This window comes from Neoarius graeffei, chromosome 7, assembly GCF_027579695.1.
Source record: "Neoarius graeffei isolate fNeoGra1 chromosome 7, fNeoGra1.pri, whole genome shotgun sequence".
NCBI classification, from domain to species: Eukaryota; Metazoa; Chordata; class Actinopteri; order Siluriformes; family Ariidae; genus Neoarius; species Neoarius graeffei.
The window spans coordinates 53,373,928-53,390,149 of NC_083575.1; the positions used below are offsets into that span (position 1 = coordinate 53,373,928).

At 39.4% G+C, this 16,222-nt stretch overlaps 1 protein-coding gene across 2 annotated transcripts; it reads right to left on the reverse strand.

Annotated features, from left to right (window-relative positions):
- Window positions 1-1,686: 1,686 nt before the first annotated feature.
- rps24 (ribosomal protein S24) lies at window positions 1,687-5,229 on the reverse strand. Of its 2 annotated transcripts, none has more exons than XM_060925965.1 (5): window positions 5,149-5,229; window positions 4,393-4,458; window positions 4,100-4,309; window positions 3,792-3,905; window positions 1,687-1,758 (listed from the first exon to the last, which is right to left on the reverse strand). In XM_060925965.1, the coding sequence occupies exons 1-5, from the start codon at window positions 5,149-5,151 to the stop codon at window positions 1,756-1,758; spliced, it is 396 nt and encodes a 131-aa protein (XP_060781948.1). In that variant the 5' UTR covers window positions 5,152-5,229; the 3' UTR covers window positions 1,687-1,755. The 2 variants fall into 2 exon arrangements, with proteins under 2 accessions (XP_060781948.1, XP_060781947.1); XM_060925964.1 differs by having other exon boundaries at window positions 1,687-2,252.
- Window positions 5,230-16,222: the final 10,993 nt, after the last annotated feature.

Below are 16,222 nucleotides of genomic sequence, written 5' to 3' on the forward strand. Positions count from 1 at the left end.
TTTTCCTGTAAGAATAATACAAGACACCAACTCAAATTATTAAACCTAGTTCTAGATTATAACCCTTATTCCAAGATGTCTTGTCAAGTAACATTATGTCCATGCAGGAAGATAATTTCTACTACTTTTAATTTTTTTTGGGGGGGGGCGGCACTGTATATATTAATGCTCAGGGATGACAATACATGCTCCCAAGCTTATGAAATATTGCCAGGGCAGGCCCTGGAGCAGCACATGCTCCTTGGGGCAGTTAACGTCTGCTTCAAGACGTGTAGTCTTCAATATCAACTACCCCAAGGAATGCAGGCCCACCTGGGAGTTGATGCAACATGCATTATATGAAATGGAGGAAACAGTTTCTCCAGCAGTTAAATTCCTGCATGCATCCCTACAGGCCTGTACAAACCAGGCATCAACAATCAATCATTTGTAAATGGCTAGCGTTGGACATGTGTCCAGAAAGCGCATCACACGACCTTTTTCAACACCGCAGTTTATTTGAATTTTAAGAACGTTTAATAGAATTGAGAACCACTTCTTACAACACATCTTTTAGCCATTGACAATGCATTGTTTAGTAGATGTTTTGTCCATACTTTGGATAATGCACCTCATAGCCAGTGATAAAACATCTTGCATTATACAGTTGTTTAATATACCTTCCTAAACTCATTTTAAATATACATTTTCATTTTACTTACATTTTTGGTAGTGAAGAGTGCATTACTTGAAAGAAAATTCTGGTACAATTAAATTAGCGTCTCGCACAATTTTGTCAGATCATTGGGTTATTTTGGCAAGAGCCAGAGCATCCAATACAGCTGTAAACATATCCTCCTGGGAACCAAGAAAAATGTCTGTTTCTCTTTTGTTGTGATTTCCTTACTAGGAATTTCCCAGCAACCCTCCTAGTCACATGATACATCATTGGAAAGCCCAGGATGTACTCTTTACAAGACACCAAGATTCAAGTGAATAGCTTGAAAGAGGGTGTGCACGTAAAACAAAATGTCAACTACAGAGGACAAGTCTGTGGGTTGGTTCTGAGGAGGATATACAGATTAAACACATTTAATGACCAGTAATGTGTTGAACAGTAAACAATGATTATGCTAATTAATAATTAAGGAGAAAAAGGAGCCAATAACTCAATTACATAAATTTAACAGCACTGCAATTAATTTAACCAAAACATTGGGCTGAAATTAGAACCCAGCCATAACGGAAATTTAATTTAAAATGGGCTTGTTAAAGTAACCCAACATTTGGGTTAAATATTTAATCCAACCTGCTGCATTAAATGCATAACCCATTTTGCAGTTAAAATAAGCTAGCATTGGCCCAATATTTACCCAGCAGATGGATTCAAAACAAACCAGGTTGAAAACCACCCAGATTTTTTTTTTTTAAAGTGCTCTCTCCCACCAAAATGAACAACCAAGGAAATTCACAACAGCACAAACTTTTTACAATTATTAAGAGTGAATGGAGTAGGCAATTTTCTACAGATGCCCAAGACTGTGGGAAGCTATTCTGGATTCAGTTTACTGCTTCCAAAGCTCAGTTAATGCTCACTCCACCTTCAGTTTTAAATACTACAGTCCATTGTGCTTTTTCCTTCTTAATGATAAAATGACTCCAAGTCAGAAAACAGTATTCATGGGGTGAAAAACCACACAAGACTAGTCTCCTTTTAGAAATTTATTTGCAGACAATATACAAGAACATTCAGGATGATCATCTTCCCTGAAGGTCTCACTGTTGGGACAAAAAAAAAAAAAAAAAGGAAAAAAAAAGTACGAGTTAGAAAACATTCAATTTGACAGGGGAAGACCCCTCATAGCATTTTGCCTTTTAAGTCATCTGCTGCAGTTTCTCTATGCACTCTACAAGCAGTTTACTACAAATATTAAGTGATAAGATGGGATGACAGATTGAATCTGATAGTCACACGTCAAACATGCAGTTCAATCAGCTAATACAGAAAAATGTAGAGAGTTAACTGAATATCATGCTGCTCTTAATTCAAAGTGCAGGTCACAGTTACTGGTGACAGTCATCTGGCTTTTATGGTCAGAAACTAGAATTATACACACAAGCCAAACACAAACAACTGTCTGCTACAGGGATTTTCTCTAGAGGAAAGTCTTATAGATTTAACATGCAGAGCACTCCAACTAAATAAGGTAAAAGTGGATTGCAATCAGCACACCATGCCGATTTCTGCTCTACCTTTTCCTGACACCTCATTTCTGAAAACATCCAGGAGAAGCAAAATAAAAAGGGCATAAAGTGTGGGAAACAATGAGATCCTTGTTCATCAAGTGTGTGCAAATAATTGCTCTGAATGTTTTTAACCTCCTAAACTCCAAAGAGCAAATGCGATTCCACATGTTCATGTTTCTATCTTAGAATAACAGGTCTCTCAATCATTGTGCATTGTTTTTAATGGTATTACTTGATCAAAATTTGTTTTTTTGGGGGGGGAAACGTTAAAGGGGCATAAGAGGTTAAATCATTACCTTGCCAATAAATTTAACTGTTCATTTCTCCAAGTTGGTTAAGCAACTTGTGAAAACCATCAGTGCCTTTTATTAGCGTTGTCATGTGTCCTAGATCTACTGATTACAAACAGTGGTGGACAAATCAGTTGCCTAGAAGCCCAGGACAAGGAGACTGTCCGGGATACTGCTTTTATTCGTAGTTGCCTGGTGTTTAAGTGGGCCACTGATTGATCAGCAGTGTTTTTCATAATGCACTCTGACCATGAAACTCCCTTCTGCTACATACTATGTGCTGCACTTAACTAGCTCTACATACATTATTTACATCTACCGCTTTCCTTCCGACTAGTCAATTAGACTCAACCAACACATCGAACGTTTCATTGCCCAGTGGGAGAACTAATAATGATTTGTCCACCTCTGCATTACTACTTCACCTCACTTCATTAGTGCAAGTCAACTAGTGTCTAAGAGTCCTTATAGACAAAATGGAAAAACATGAAATGTACAAATTTCCCTTTTACTATATGTAGCTGAACAAATATTTCATATTTGATGTCTGAAGTTTGTCTTTACTGTAGCACTGGAGCTACAAGGAGTTCACAAGAGCAGCACACACTCATCACACTTCAGACAATACACAGCTACATCAACTCAATGTTCACACTGGATTAAAGCAAAATGCATAGTTAAAAACATTAGAAACCGTCTTAAAGCCCAAATCGCTTTTCGATAAACTGCATTTTTGCCCAATCAGGACGCAGGAAAGCAAAACTCTGAAGACGGAATTATGCAATACAAGGTATTTGCATTACACTTTTTGTATTTTTAATGCAGACTTGTTCTGACTGTATTGCCAAAATAAGCAAACCTATAATATTTTAGCAAAACATAACTCCAGCAACAAAACAGATTTTAGCTCAGGAGTTATTCAGCAGAAAGGGGAAATAGTGTACATTTCATTTTTGACAAGGTTCTCCTTTAAGGAAAGCGTGTAGATTGTGAGCCTTAAAGGAGGAGTTCCAATAATATGCACACTACGTCATTTAGTTTTCTGTATTAGAGAAAACATTAAAAGGATCTCACACCAATAAACCTTTAAGAGCAACTAGCCTATTTACGAGATTTACCTTCTACAGTCCAGATGTAGAAGTGAGAAGAAAGATGACATTAAAACATGGAAAAAGTGAGAATTTAAAAAGAAAAAATTTAAAGTAAATAAAGCCAAATATGGTATGGACAGAACTGAGAAAGATGAATTAAATTTGTAAAACAGATGAACACTACCTTCTTGCCAGCAGCACCAACAGTGGCTTTCTTGATGCCTCGTACTTTCTTCATTCTGTTCTTTCTTTCCTTGCGCTGTTTTCTGGACGTCTTTTTCTTCTCGTAGAGACCATGCTAAAATAAAGAAAAGCACCTTTTTGAAAACCTAACTAAAATTAACGAATGCACAGCCTCGATTCACTTGTTCAGGCACACAGCTGTCATTTTCACCTGAGCTACTTACAGCTTATTTGACTAGAAGCAACTGATTAGCTCAGAACACAGAGACTTTTCCTAATTTGAAATGAAAACACAGAGCAACATCTTACTCTGGTCAGTCTGTATTTGGGCTCATTCTTCTTGGCGTAGTCTAGTGAATCGTAGACCATGGCGAAACCTGTTGTCTTGCCACCACCGAATTGAGTCTTGAAACCGAAGACGAACACCACATCAGGTGTGGTCTTGTACATTTTGGCAAGCTTCTCCCTGATTTCAGTCTTGGGGACTGTTGCTTTTCCAGGGTGCAGGACATCCAGAACCTGAGGAGGAAAGCATGCATTACTTATCAAGCATCAACATGATGGGTGCAGTTCAACCACCACACACTAACCACCTTACTTACCATCTGCTTCCTCTGAAGCAAACGGTTTGTCATGAACTTCCGAGTCCTGAGTGTGACACTGTCGTTCTGGAAAAGAAAAAGATAAACTGATTATCTGTGCATGCACACATTTACAAGTTAGGTCAGTCATAGGATTAAATAAATAATGATGCACTTCCTTGACACCTGAGATCCTACAAATCAATTCATTTCAACTAAATTTTAAAGGCCTGATCACAAACATCACTTGTTCATAAACATTTGTACAGAAATAATTAACAAAATAACTCCAACACTTTACCTACATACAGAACCCTGCACTAATAACTAAAGTCAGTTAACTTTCCCTGAGAGTTTTAGGCAGGTCTGACGGGGCACCAGAAAGCACTTGGATGCTAACTAGCTTAGCATTGTGCTAACTATAGCTAGCCGTTTGATTTCACACATACCAGCTACAATAATTAAAAACTCACGAAAACAAAAGGTTTCATGTCTTAAAACCAGTTTCTCTAAGCTTTATTTCCTCGTCTACAGTGGGACTAAAGCACAAGTCCGCACTCTCAGCACTGACTAACAGCGTTCAGCTAAACACAGACCTTCTCCATCATCTTACAGACAAGAGCAAATAAACTTACACACTAGCAATCATCTCAATATAGGTTTATTACATACAAACAATATATACAGAATTTTATTATACTAATTGGATAAGCTTCGTGCTTATGATTGCAAAGATTTTATTAGATTACTTTGGCGATTTACTTCACGAAAACTCACCATCTTGGCGTCGGCTCGCTCGGGGACGAGTAAAAGGAAGGAGGACCCGTTGGTGCCCGGCAATATGCCGGACTGGATCGGTGTTTGGGTGGCCGCGGAATTGCCTGACTATAAAAAGAAAAAAAAAAAAATTACTTTATGGCAGGGAGAGAAGAAACATACTACCTGTGTTTAAACGCATTCAGTGTACGAAAAATTACTTTAAATATAATCACTTCTGTTTTCCTTTATTGACATTTATATATTGGTATTTAAACATTTCATTGTTGATTTTGCACATTTTCGAGATTTAAAAAAAAAAAAAAAATATATATATATATATATATATATATATATATATATATATATATATAATGGAGAAAGTTTTTTTTTTAAATAAAAAAAAAAGCTATAATGAACTAGGCTAAACCATAGACCTGTCTGTGGCTAAAACCCACCCGTTTGTTTAAATTCTCCTCCAGCTAAAGGTCAGTACATTTTAGAGACAAGACCAGCTTGTTCCTGATCATCTCTGCACAGCACTGCAGCGTCCATCCATCACTTCATTAATGATCTAATCATAGATTTTGATTTTAATTTTACTAAGAATTGTAGTATACATAATTATGATACACGTCACCGTCAAGATTTACACTTGCCACATGCTGCTATACTTATATGATAAGTAATGTATCTTCTTCTTTTGGCTGCTCCAGATTAGGGGTCACCACAGCGGATCTTTCGTCTCCATTGCTCCCTGTCTTCCGCATCCTTCTCTACCACACCTGCCACTTTCATGTCCTCTCTCACCACATCCATATATCTCCTCTTTGGCCTTCCTCGTTTTCGTGTGCCTGGCAGCTCCATCCTCAACATTCTCCTTCCAACATGCTCTGCATCTCTTCTCAGGATGTGCCCATACCCTCTCAGTCTCATCTCTCTTAGCTTAATTCCCAAGCCCTCCACATGTGCTGTCCCTCTGATGTGCTCGTTCCTTATCGTGTCCAACCTCGTCACTCCCATAGCAAACCTGAACATCCTCAACTCCGCCATCTCCAACTTTGCCTCCTGTCTATAATATATAATATTTATATATTATTTGATTATATATGGGCGGCACGGTGGTGTAGTGGTTAGCGCTGTCGCCTCACAGCAAGAAGGTCCGGGTTCAAGCCCCGTGGCCGGCGAGGGCCTTTCTGTGCGGAGTTTGCATGTTCTCCCCGTGTCCACGTGGGTTTCCCCCGGGTGCTCTGGTTTCCCCCACAGTCCAAAGACATGCAGGTTAGGTTAACTGGTGACTCTAAATTGACAGTAGGTGTGAATGTGAGTGTGAATGGTTGTCTGTGTCTATGTGTCAGCCCTGCGATGACCTGGCGACTTGTCCAGGGTGTACCCCGCCTTTCGCCCGTAGTCAGCTAGCTGGGATAGGCTCCAGCTTGCCTGCGACCCTGTAGAACAGGATAAAGCAGCTAGAGATAATGAGATGAGATGAGATGATTATATATGTGCAGGACCTCTCTGAAAAACACAGCGGTGATGAGAGCCTCCTGTATAAACATTGTTATAAATCTACATCAGGGTCACAGGGGAAGCTGGGGCCAATCCCAGATGACTTCAGGTGAGAGGTGGAGTACAACCTGGACAGGTCGCCAATCTATCACGATTGATCTATCACAAACATCCATTCATACCTATGGGCAATTCATCTAGTAGTGATGTAATGGAGAAGCTGAAGCTCTGGGACTTTGCTTTGAAAACCACAAAGGAGTGATTTGAAGCTTGTATCGAAGTGCTAAAGTTACGTGATCAAGTGACGATCAAAGCTTTGCGCTGTACAGACCCACGTGACTGTGGTTCATCTATCCATCCATTATCTGTAGCCGCTTATCCTGTCCTACAGGGTCGCAGGCAAGCTGGAGCCTATCCCAGCTGACTATGGGTGAGAGGCGGGGTACACCCTGGACCAGTCGCCAGGTCATCGTAGGGCTGACACAGACAACCATTCACACTCACATTCACACCTACGGTCAATTTAGAGCCACCAATTAGCCTAACCTGTATGTCTTTGGACTGTGGGGGGAACCCACGCAGGCATGGGGAAAGCATGCAAACTCCACACAGAAAGGCCCCTGTCGGCCACTGGGCTCGAACCAAGGACCTTCTTGCTGTGAGGCGACAGCGCTAACCACTACACCACCGTGCCGCCCTGACTGTGGTTCAGACGCAGTCAAAATGCTTCAAACCTCTGTGTCGTTTCTGTGCGCATAGGATTGAGTGCTTTAGTTTTACTGTTGAGGCTCAGTGCTACCTCAGTGACCCAGTTATCTCCAGATCTGAGGATCCACTACAGTACTGAGCATCCCCCCAAAAAAAGTTTATCCCAGTCTTTACCAGTTAGCACTGCAATTTTTTGTGTGCATTCCAGCTTCCTCTGTTCCATGTGAACGTTTTTTTCCCCCAAATCTTTGGGAGATTATTAATAAGAAAAGAAACAGACTGAGCCCCCAGACTACTGAACAAATACTTTTCTTCAATAAAAAATAATAATTATAAACTCCCCATGTCTTATTTTGTTTTGATTTATTTGGTTAAAATGCAGTACATACAAAATACAGTATGAACATGGCATAAAAACCAGGATTACACAAAAAAGTGTGAACACTTGTTTCCATTGTGGTCCCAGAGACTTATCACAGACAGCCATGGTTACTATACTAAGTAGATACCCAAACTATAAATAATAATAAAGTAATGTAATACAATAAATAAATAATAAAAATAATAGGGCGGCACGGTGGTGTAGTGGTTAGCACTGTCGCCTCACAGCAAGAAGGTCCGGGTTCGAGCCCCGTGGCCGGCGAGGGCCTTTCTGTGTGGAGTTTGCATGTTCTCCCCGTGTCTGCGTGGGTTTCCTCCGGGTGCTCCGGTTTCCCCCACAGTCCAAAGACGTGCAGGTTAGGTTAACTGGTGACTCTAAATTGACCGTAGGTGTGAATGTGAGTGTGAATGGTTGTCTGTGTCTATGTGTCAGCCCTGCGATGACCTGGCGACTTGTCCAGGGTGTGCCCCGCCTTTCGCCCGTAGTCAGCTGGGATAGGCTCCAGCTTGCCTGCGACCCTGTAGAACAGGATAAGCGGCTACAGATAATGGATGGATGGAATAATAATAATAATACTGTTATGGTAACAAAAAGGACACAGCACCAGAGTAAAAAACTAGAATAAATTTACAAGAAGAAAACATCACTAGTGAACATTAACACAGACCACAATGGAAGCTAATAGTAAACAAAAGTGTTTCTCTCCTGGTGTGATGTCTGATTAAAATAATTACTTTTTACAGCTTTCTTAAAATTAGACAAGTCTTGTATGTAGTGTAACTCTGAAGGAAGACTGTTCCATGCCTGAATAGCAGTGTAAAGGAAACTAGATTTACCAAAAGACTTGACCCTAGGTATCTGCAAGGATGATGCACTAGATCTTGTATTGATTGAATGGAGTTCCTTTGCATAGTTGAAGCCTTGGGCCAAAAAATTTGGGGTCAGAATCATTTAGAATTTTGAAAACAAGATTAAGCTTCAACTGGGCAACGCGCATACTCACTGGTAACATATTGGCCTGCTTGAATTCCTCAGCACTAATATGACTTCTGGCTGTCACATAAGCATGTTTATTCATCAGTCATATAAGCAAAATAGATTCTGTTTTTATATATGTTGAAATACACAGTTAACATTACACACTTTGTACAGAAAAAAATAAGTTAGATGTGACCAGTAACAAAAACATAATGTATTGGCCTCTGCTATTATTTTTTGTTACCATTAGGGGCCGCTAGCGTGCACTCTTAAATGAAGCTTTGAGTAACGAACCTTGTTGTTGGTTTGTTTGTTTGTTTGTTTGTTTTGACTAATTTGGGCTTGAAGCTTCATTGGTTCAGAAATCTTCATTGCCCCATCACTATAATTCAAGCTACATTTGCATTAATACATTTTAGTTTTAAAACGCTTTACTTTTGCTATATTTACCCCTGGTGTCCACACTATTCTGGAGTTTTGGGGCCCCATAAACAGAAACTTTTGGAAACACCACTGACCCTGTTTCAGCTTGAAAACTCTAGGATAGTGTTTTAGTGTAAACAGGCAAAAACAGAGACGTTTGGAAAAAATGGTGCAGACACCCATGTTCGGTTCCTGATTGGATATTACCAGTCATGACGTTTCCTTCAATGATTCGTCACATTCCTATCACTTGACCCTTTTCCGGAAGAAAGCTGTTTATACCGGCACGCGCATGCTCAGTGTATTTGAATAGTCATGTGATATGCGTTTTCTTCATGTATGGGGAAGCCATGGCCTAATGGTTAGAGAAGCAGCTACATGTTCATCTGGGAAGCAATGTTAGTTTGGAATATACATGAAGATAGTGTAATCCAAACTAACAGTATTCCCAGATGAACATTGTGAGAATGATTGTTTTGGTTTCTGAGACATTCTGTAAAGCACGGGCGATTGCTCTAAGACAACAAGGGAGGCTCAGCCTCCTCTAAAAATGACGAACATTGTGTAGGATGAATTGCGCTAGGCTTATGTTATAGCCGACCTTATAACATTGCTATTTCAGATCCAGAATCATAGAAATATATGTGCTTAACCCAACTACAGTGCGAAATCATTCCGTTATAACTTTCCCCAGTTCACCTGATGTGTGCGTGAGTTTTTTCCCCCTCATGACAGCGCGATGCAGCCCAGCCTCAGTGGACTTCAATGGCATTTGGGAGCTATGCGCTTGTCAATATCAAAATGCAAGACGGTTATTGGACAAATACTGCGAAAACACCCGCCCACGGACTCCCAGCCTCACAGTGGGAGGGACATGGCAAAGCTTTCCGCGAGGAGACTGGTGATTGGTGAAAGCGGCCGGATATTTTCTTTGATTGACAGCTCGTTTCAAATATAGACAGGCAGCGGTGAATTTCAGTTCAGTCCCATGCGGATTCGCAAGTGCTGTGGTGTATTGTAAGAGATCAGCTTACATTTCGATTTCATTCATTACATACGGTTTCTACCAGCTTTTTTAGTTTGTATATATTTTCATTGTAAATATAGTGTTGTCAAGTTTACTATCTTAGTTCCAGAAATTTCTTTTATTTGAGTGACTGAACTTGAACTTGAGGGGGCTAGTCAGCTAGCAAGAAAGCTGTGCATGGATGCCAAGCATTGCTGATTTAATTTTGGCGAAGCCATTTGCCAGTCTTCCTTTCGAGGAAAAAATTAAAATTAAAGAGCAGGGTAGACCAACGCCTCAAATTGACTTGGTGAAAAAGGTAGGGAATAATACTCGTTCCTTTCAGCTCTCCTGGTACGAGAAAGTGAATTGACTAACAGCAAGTGACCCACATCAACAACAGTAAATAGGCTACTTTAGTAATATGTCATGGATGGACCAAAAATATAGAATCTATTTAAAATGTTTATGCTGAGTATATTATATTGGAATATCTATTTTTCTGGATATGAATTAAACACAGCTACAATTTGGAAAACATTTTTAAACAAAAACACAGCCGAGAACATTTCACACTACAGACCTGGATTAAAAGTGAAGGGTTATCAAAATTGTCAATAAAACATTTCTCAGTCAAAATAAGTAAAATATAGGGAAAGTGTCATTGAATGAAATATGTGGCACCCAGCTCTATGTTTAGCTCCCCAAGGTCAGTGCTTGTGCCTATTCCAGAACACTCTGCTGTTACTGCTGAGGTTCCTGACAAAGAGCTGCTTTCAATAATGATCAATTTTTAAACAACATGCCACAATTTTAAAATATAAAATGTTAAAATATACCCCCCAACACCACCATCATGTATATTGGACAGTAGGCTAATGGGCCAAAATAACCTGTTATTTCACAGTTTGTGACCCTGCCAACAATCAGCCAGATCAGAGGCAAGAGTATGGGCAAAATTGATGTGTTTTTTCTTTTTTCTTTTAAAATCTGGAAATATCGTAACCGACCAGCCTCCCCTGTTTGAAAGACTACCAGTCGCCACTGCTGTAAATGCATCTTTTTTCGTTCCCACTTGGTTTTCTGGAAATATAACATTGTGCCTTAAGGTTCAGAGAGTATTCCGCTAATGTTTCCTGAATAATCCAACAACTTTTAAATCATTTGAACCTTTCAGTATCCTTGTGTTGACCCACAGTGGCTTGGATAATGTTTCCCTATGTTACATGTTCTGGGAACATTTAAATAATTTGCATTAAATATGCTCTTAGGTCATCCACTTTTAAGTTACCCAGCTGAGGTTATCCCTTGGCCTACAAGATTTAGTCAATACTTACACTACCGTTCAAAAGTTTGGGGTCACCCAGACAATTTTGTATTTTCCATGAAAAGTCACACTTTTATTTACCACCATAAGTTGTAAAATGAATAGAAAATATAGTCAAGACATTTTTCTGGCCATTTTGAGCATTTAATCGACCCCACAAATGTGATGCTCCAGAAACTCAATCTGCTCAAAGGAAGGTCAGTTTTATAGCTTCTCTAAAGAGCTCAACTGTTTTCAGCTGTGCTAACATGATTGTACAAGGGTTTTCTAATCATCCATTAGCCTTCTGAGGCAATGAGCAAACACATTGTACCATTAGAACACTGGAGTGAGAGTTGCTGGAAATGGGCCTCTATACACCTATGGAGATATTGCACCAAAAACCAGACATTTAGTAGAATTTAGCTAGAATAGTCATTTACCACATTAGCAATGTATAGAGTGTATTTCTGATTAGTTTAAAGTGATCTTCATTGAAAAGAACAGTGCTTTTCTTTCAAAAATAAGGAAATTTCAAAGGGACCCCAAACTTTTGAACGGTAGTGTACATGATAACCTAGAACTAATGTTAAAGACAGTCTGGCACTGCAACCATCAACGTCATGATACAAGTTCAAGTTTGTTGGTTACATTTCCATATATCTGTTTTGTATATATGAAGATAGTAATATAATATGTTGATACTAATAAGCTATAGGTGTAGAGAAATCTCAGGAATTTCTGATATGTTAGATCAACATCAAACAAACTGAACTTCGATCCTTTCAGCACACTTTGTACTCTGTACAACCGTGGTAGAGTAATGATTTATAATAGCACAATCTGGCGTTCCCCAGAAGAGAACAGGTTCCGTTTTGAGTTTGGTTCCTCTCAGGGTTCCGTAGCATTGTCTCAGAGAGTTTTTCCTTGACACTGTCACCTCCAGCTTGCTTATTAAGATTTAAATCAACACAATGATTTCTGTAAAGCTACCTTGTGATGATTTATATTGTTAAAAGTGCTATACAAATAAAATGGAATAGAATTGAATTGAAAAACTTAAAAATTAATGTAAAACAGGGGTCTTTAGTCTTATCTGAAAAAGATTGGTGTGGCTGCTGGTTTTCTGCCCAACCAAACAGGAGTTCTGATTCCACTTGTTTAATTACTTGTTCTTGGTCTTCAAATGGCTTTGCCTACTGTCTCCTATCTAAAACCTGCAGCCACACTGGATGATTGCAGAAAAGATTGGAGACCACTGGTGTAGAGGTGTGATACATTCAAGTACAACTCCAATTCTAAAAAAAGTTGGGACAATGTGTAAAATGTAAATAAAAATAAAAACAAAATAAATAAAAACATCTACCATGCAAAGTGAAAGCCACATATCAACAACATCCAGATATGCCACTGAATTCTCTGGGCCCAAGCTCATCTGAGATGGCCTGACGCAAAGTGAAAAAGTGTACTGTAGACACGATTCCACATTTCAAATTGTTTTGGGAAATCATGGACATTTTGTCCTTCAGGCTAAAGAGGAAAAGGACCATCCAGATTGTTACCAGCACAAAGCTCAAAAAACAACATATGTGGTGGTATGAGGGTGTGTTAGTGCCCATGACATGGGTAACCTGCACATCTGTGAAGGCTCCATTAACGCTGAAAGATACATACAGGTTTTGGAGCAGTATATACTGCCATCCAGAAGATCTTTTTCAGGGACATGCCTGCTTATTCCAGCAAGACAATGCTAAACCACGTTCTACATGTGTTACAACAGCGTGGATTCGTAATAAAAGGGTGCAGGTGCTAAACTGGCCTGCCTGCCTCCTATAGAGAAGTAGGTAAAGTGAATCTGAATCTTCAAATGGTTTTTGCAAAGACATCCAATTAAAATTGTTTCCTGATTTTCACCCTAAAAGAAGATGACAATGCTTTATGAAACAGGCAAAAATAATTTTCGGTAAAACCTAGGAAATTTGTCAAACATACAGTCTAAAATGGCATGCCTAGAGCCTACAACAATAGATTTCTTTAAATTTAAACAAATCAGCTGTATAGTTGTACCTGTATGAACAGGGTAGTTCACCTTGAACACATTTCAGTAGTGTCACTGTGCTCTCTGCCACTATCTGCCTTATCTCAGGTTTACTTACAGACAAGACATTTGCTATGACAAATGTGAAATAGTGAAATATTTTACCTCTCCTAAGGTTAAGTTAAACTTTATACTTTGGTTTATATACCAGTTATTGTAGAGTTAAGATAAACTTTATGCTTCCAGTAGTGTGATTTTAGTTTAATCAATGGAGAGGTCAGTGAGACCTTTTTCGAATGTTCTCTGTCAAATCTGGATCATGTTGGACCAATAACACCATGTCCTCATGTGCCCTCATGATTAAAGGCAGCTTTTGTACATATAAAGCAACATCATATAGGGTAAAAATAAAAGGTAATAAATTCTTGAGCCTCTTGATGTGAGAACATAATATGCTTTAATGGGATACATGTATTTTTAATCAGTGTAATTATTGAAAAAAATAGTAAATCCAATGATTAAATCTACTTTATGAAGTTCAAAGACATGCAGATTAGCAGTCTCCCAGCCATAATGTATGTATATATATTATTTTTACGCATCCTTTATTTGTCACACATAGACTCAAGCACACAGTGAAATTTAACCTCTGAGCATGGAGCAGTGAACACACACATGCACACACAAGTGTAGCCATGCTACAGCGCCCGGGGAGCAGTTGGGGGTTAGGTGCCTTGCTCAAGGGCACTTCAGCCCAAGGCCACCCCATGTTAACCTAACTGCATGTCTTTGGACTGTGTTGGAAACCGTAGTACCCGGAGGAAACCCACGCAGACACGGGGAGAACATGCAAACTCCACACCGAAAGGCCCCCATCAGCCACTGGGCTCAAACCCAGAACCTTCTTGCTGTGAAGCGACAGTTCTAACCACCACACCTCCGTGCCGCCCATATCTTGCTATAGCAAAGCTAAATAAATTAAAATACTTGAAATTAATAAACATTACTGAAATATATCATGACATATACATGACATGACATACAGTATACTTTACACTCATTCACACCTAGGGGTAATTTAATGTAGCCAATCCACCTACAGTACCAGTCAAAAGTTTGGACACACCTAATTCAATGTTTTTTTTCTTTATTTTTATTTAGTAAAAGACACTTCATGTCTTACAGTGGAGCTTGAAAGTTTGTGGACCCTTTAGAATTTTCTACAGTTCTGCATAAATATGACCTAAAACATCATCAGAGTTTCACACAAGTCCTAAAAGTAGATAAAGAGAACCCAGTTAAACAAATGAGACAAAAATATTATACTTGGTCATTTATTTATTGAGGAAAATGATCCAATATTACATATCTGTGAGTGGCAAAAGTATGTGAACCTTTGCTTTCAGTATCTGGTGTGATCCCCTTGTCCAGCAATAACTGCAAATAAACGTTTGCAGTAACTGTTGATCAGTCCTGCACACCGGCTTGGAGGAATTTTAGCCCATTCCTCTGTACAGAACAGCTTCAACTCTGGGATCTTGGTGGGTTTCCTCACGTGAACTGCTCGCTTCAGGTCCTTCCACAACATTTCGATTGGATTAAGGTCAGGACTTTGACTTGGCCATTCCAAAACATGAACTTTATTCTTCTTTAACCATTCTTTGGTAGAACGACTTGTGTGCTTAGGGTCGTTGCCTTCCTGCATGACCCACCTTCTCTTGAGATTCAGTTCATGGACAGATGTCCTGACATTTTCCTTTAGAATTCGCTGGTATAATTCAGAATTCATTGTTCCATCAATGATGGCAAGCCATCCTGGCCCAGATGCAGCAAAACAGGCCCAAACCATGATACTACCACCACCATGTTTCACAGGTGGGATAAGGGTCTTATGCTGGAATGCAGTATTTTCCTTTCTCCAAACATAACGCTTCTCATTTAAACCAAAAAGTTCTATTTTGGTCTCATCCATCCACAAAAATTTTTCCAATAGCCTTCTGGCTTGTCCATGTGATCTTTACAAACTGCAGATGAGCAGCAATGTTCTTTTTGGAGAGCAGTGGCTTTCTCCTTGCAACCCTGCTATGTACATCATTGTTGTTCAGTGTTCTCCTGATGGTGGACTCATGAACATTAACATTAGCCAATGTGAGAGAGGCCTTCAGTTGCTTAGAAGTTACCCTGGGGTCCTTTGTGACCTCGCCGACTATTACACGCCTTGCTCTTGGAGTGATCTTTGTTGGTCGACCACTCCTGGGGAGGGTAACAATGGTCTTGAATTTCCTCCATTTGTACACAATCTATCTGACTGTGGATTGGTGGAGTCCAAACTCTCTAGAGATGGTTTTGTAACCTTTTCCAGCCTGATGAGCATCAACAATGCTTTTTCTGAGGTACTCAGAAATCTCCTTTGTTCGTGCCATGATACACTTCCACAAACATGTGTTGTGAAGCTCAGACTTTGATAGATCCCTGTTCTTTAAATAAAACAGGGTGCCCACTCACACCTGATTGTCATCCCACTGATTGAAAACACCTGACTCGAAATTTCTACTTCAAATTAAATGCTAATCCTAGAGTTTCACATACTTTTGCCACTCACAGATATGTAATATTGGATCATTTTCCTCAATAAATAAATGACCAAGTATAATATTTTTGTCTCACTTGTTTAACTGGGTTCTCTTTATCTACTTTTAGGACTTGTGTGAAAATCTGATGATGTTTTAGGTCATATTTATGCAG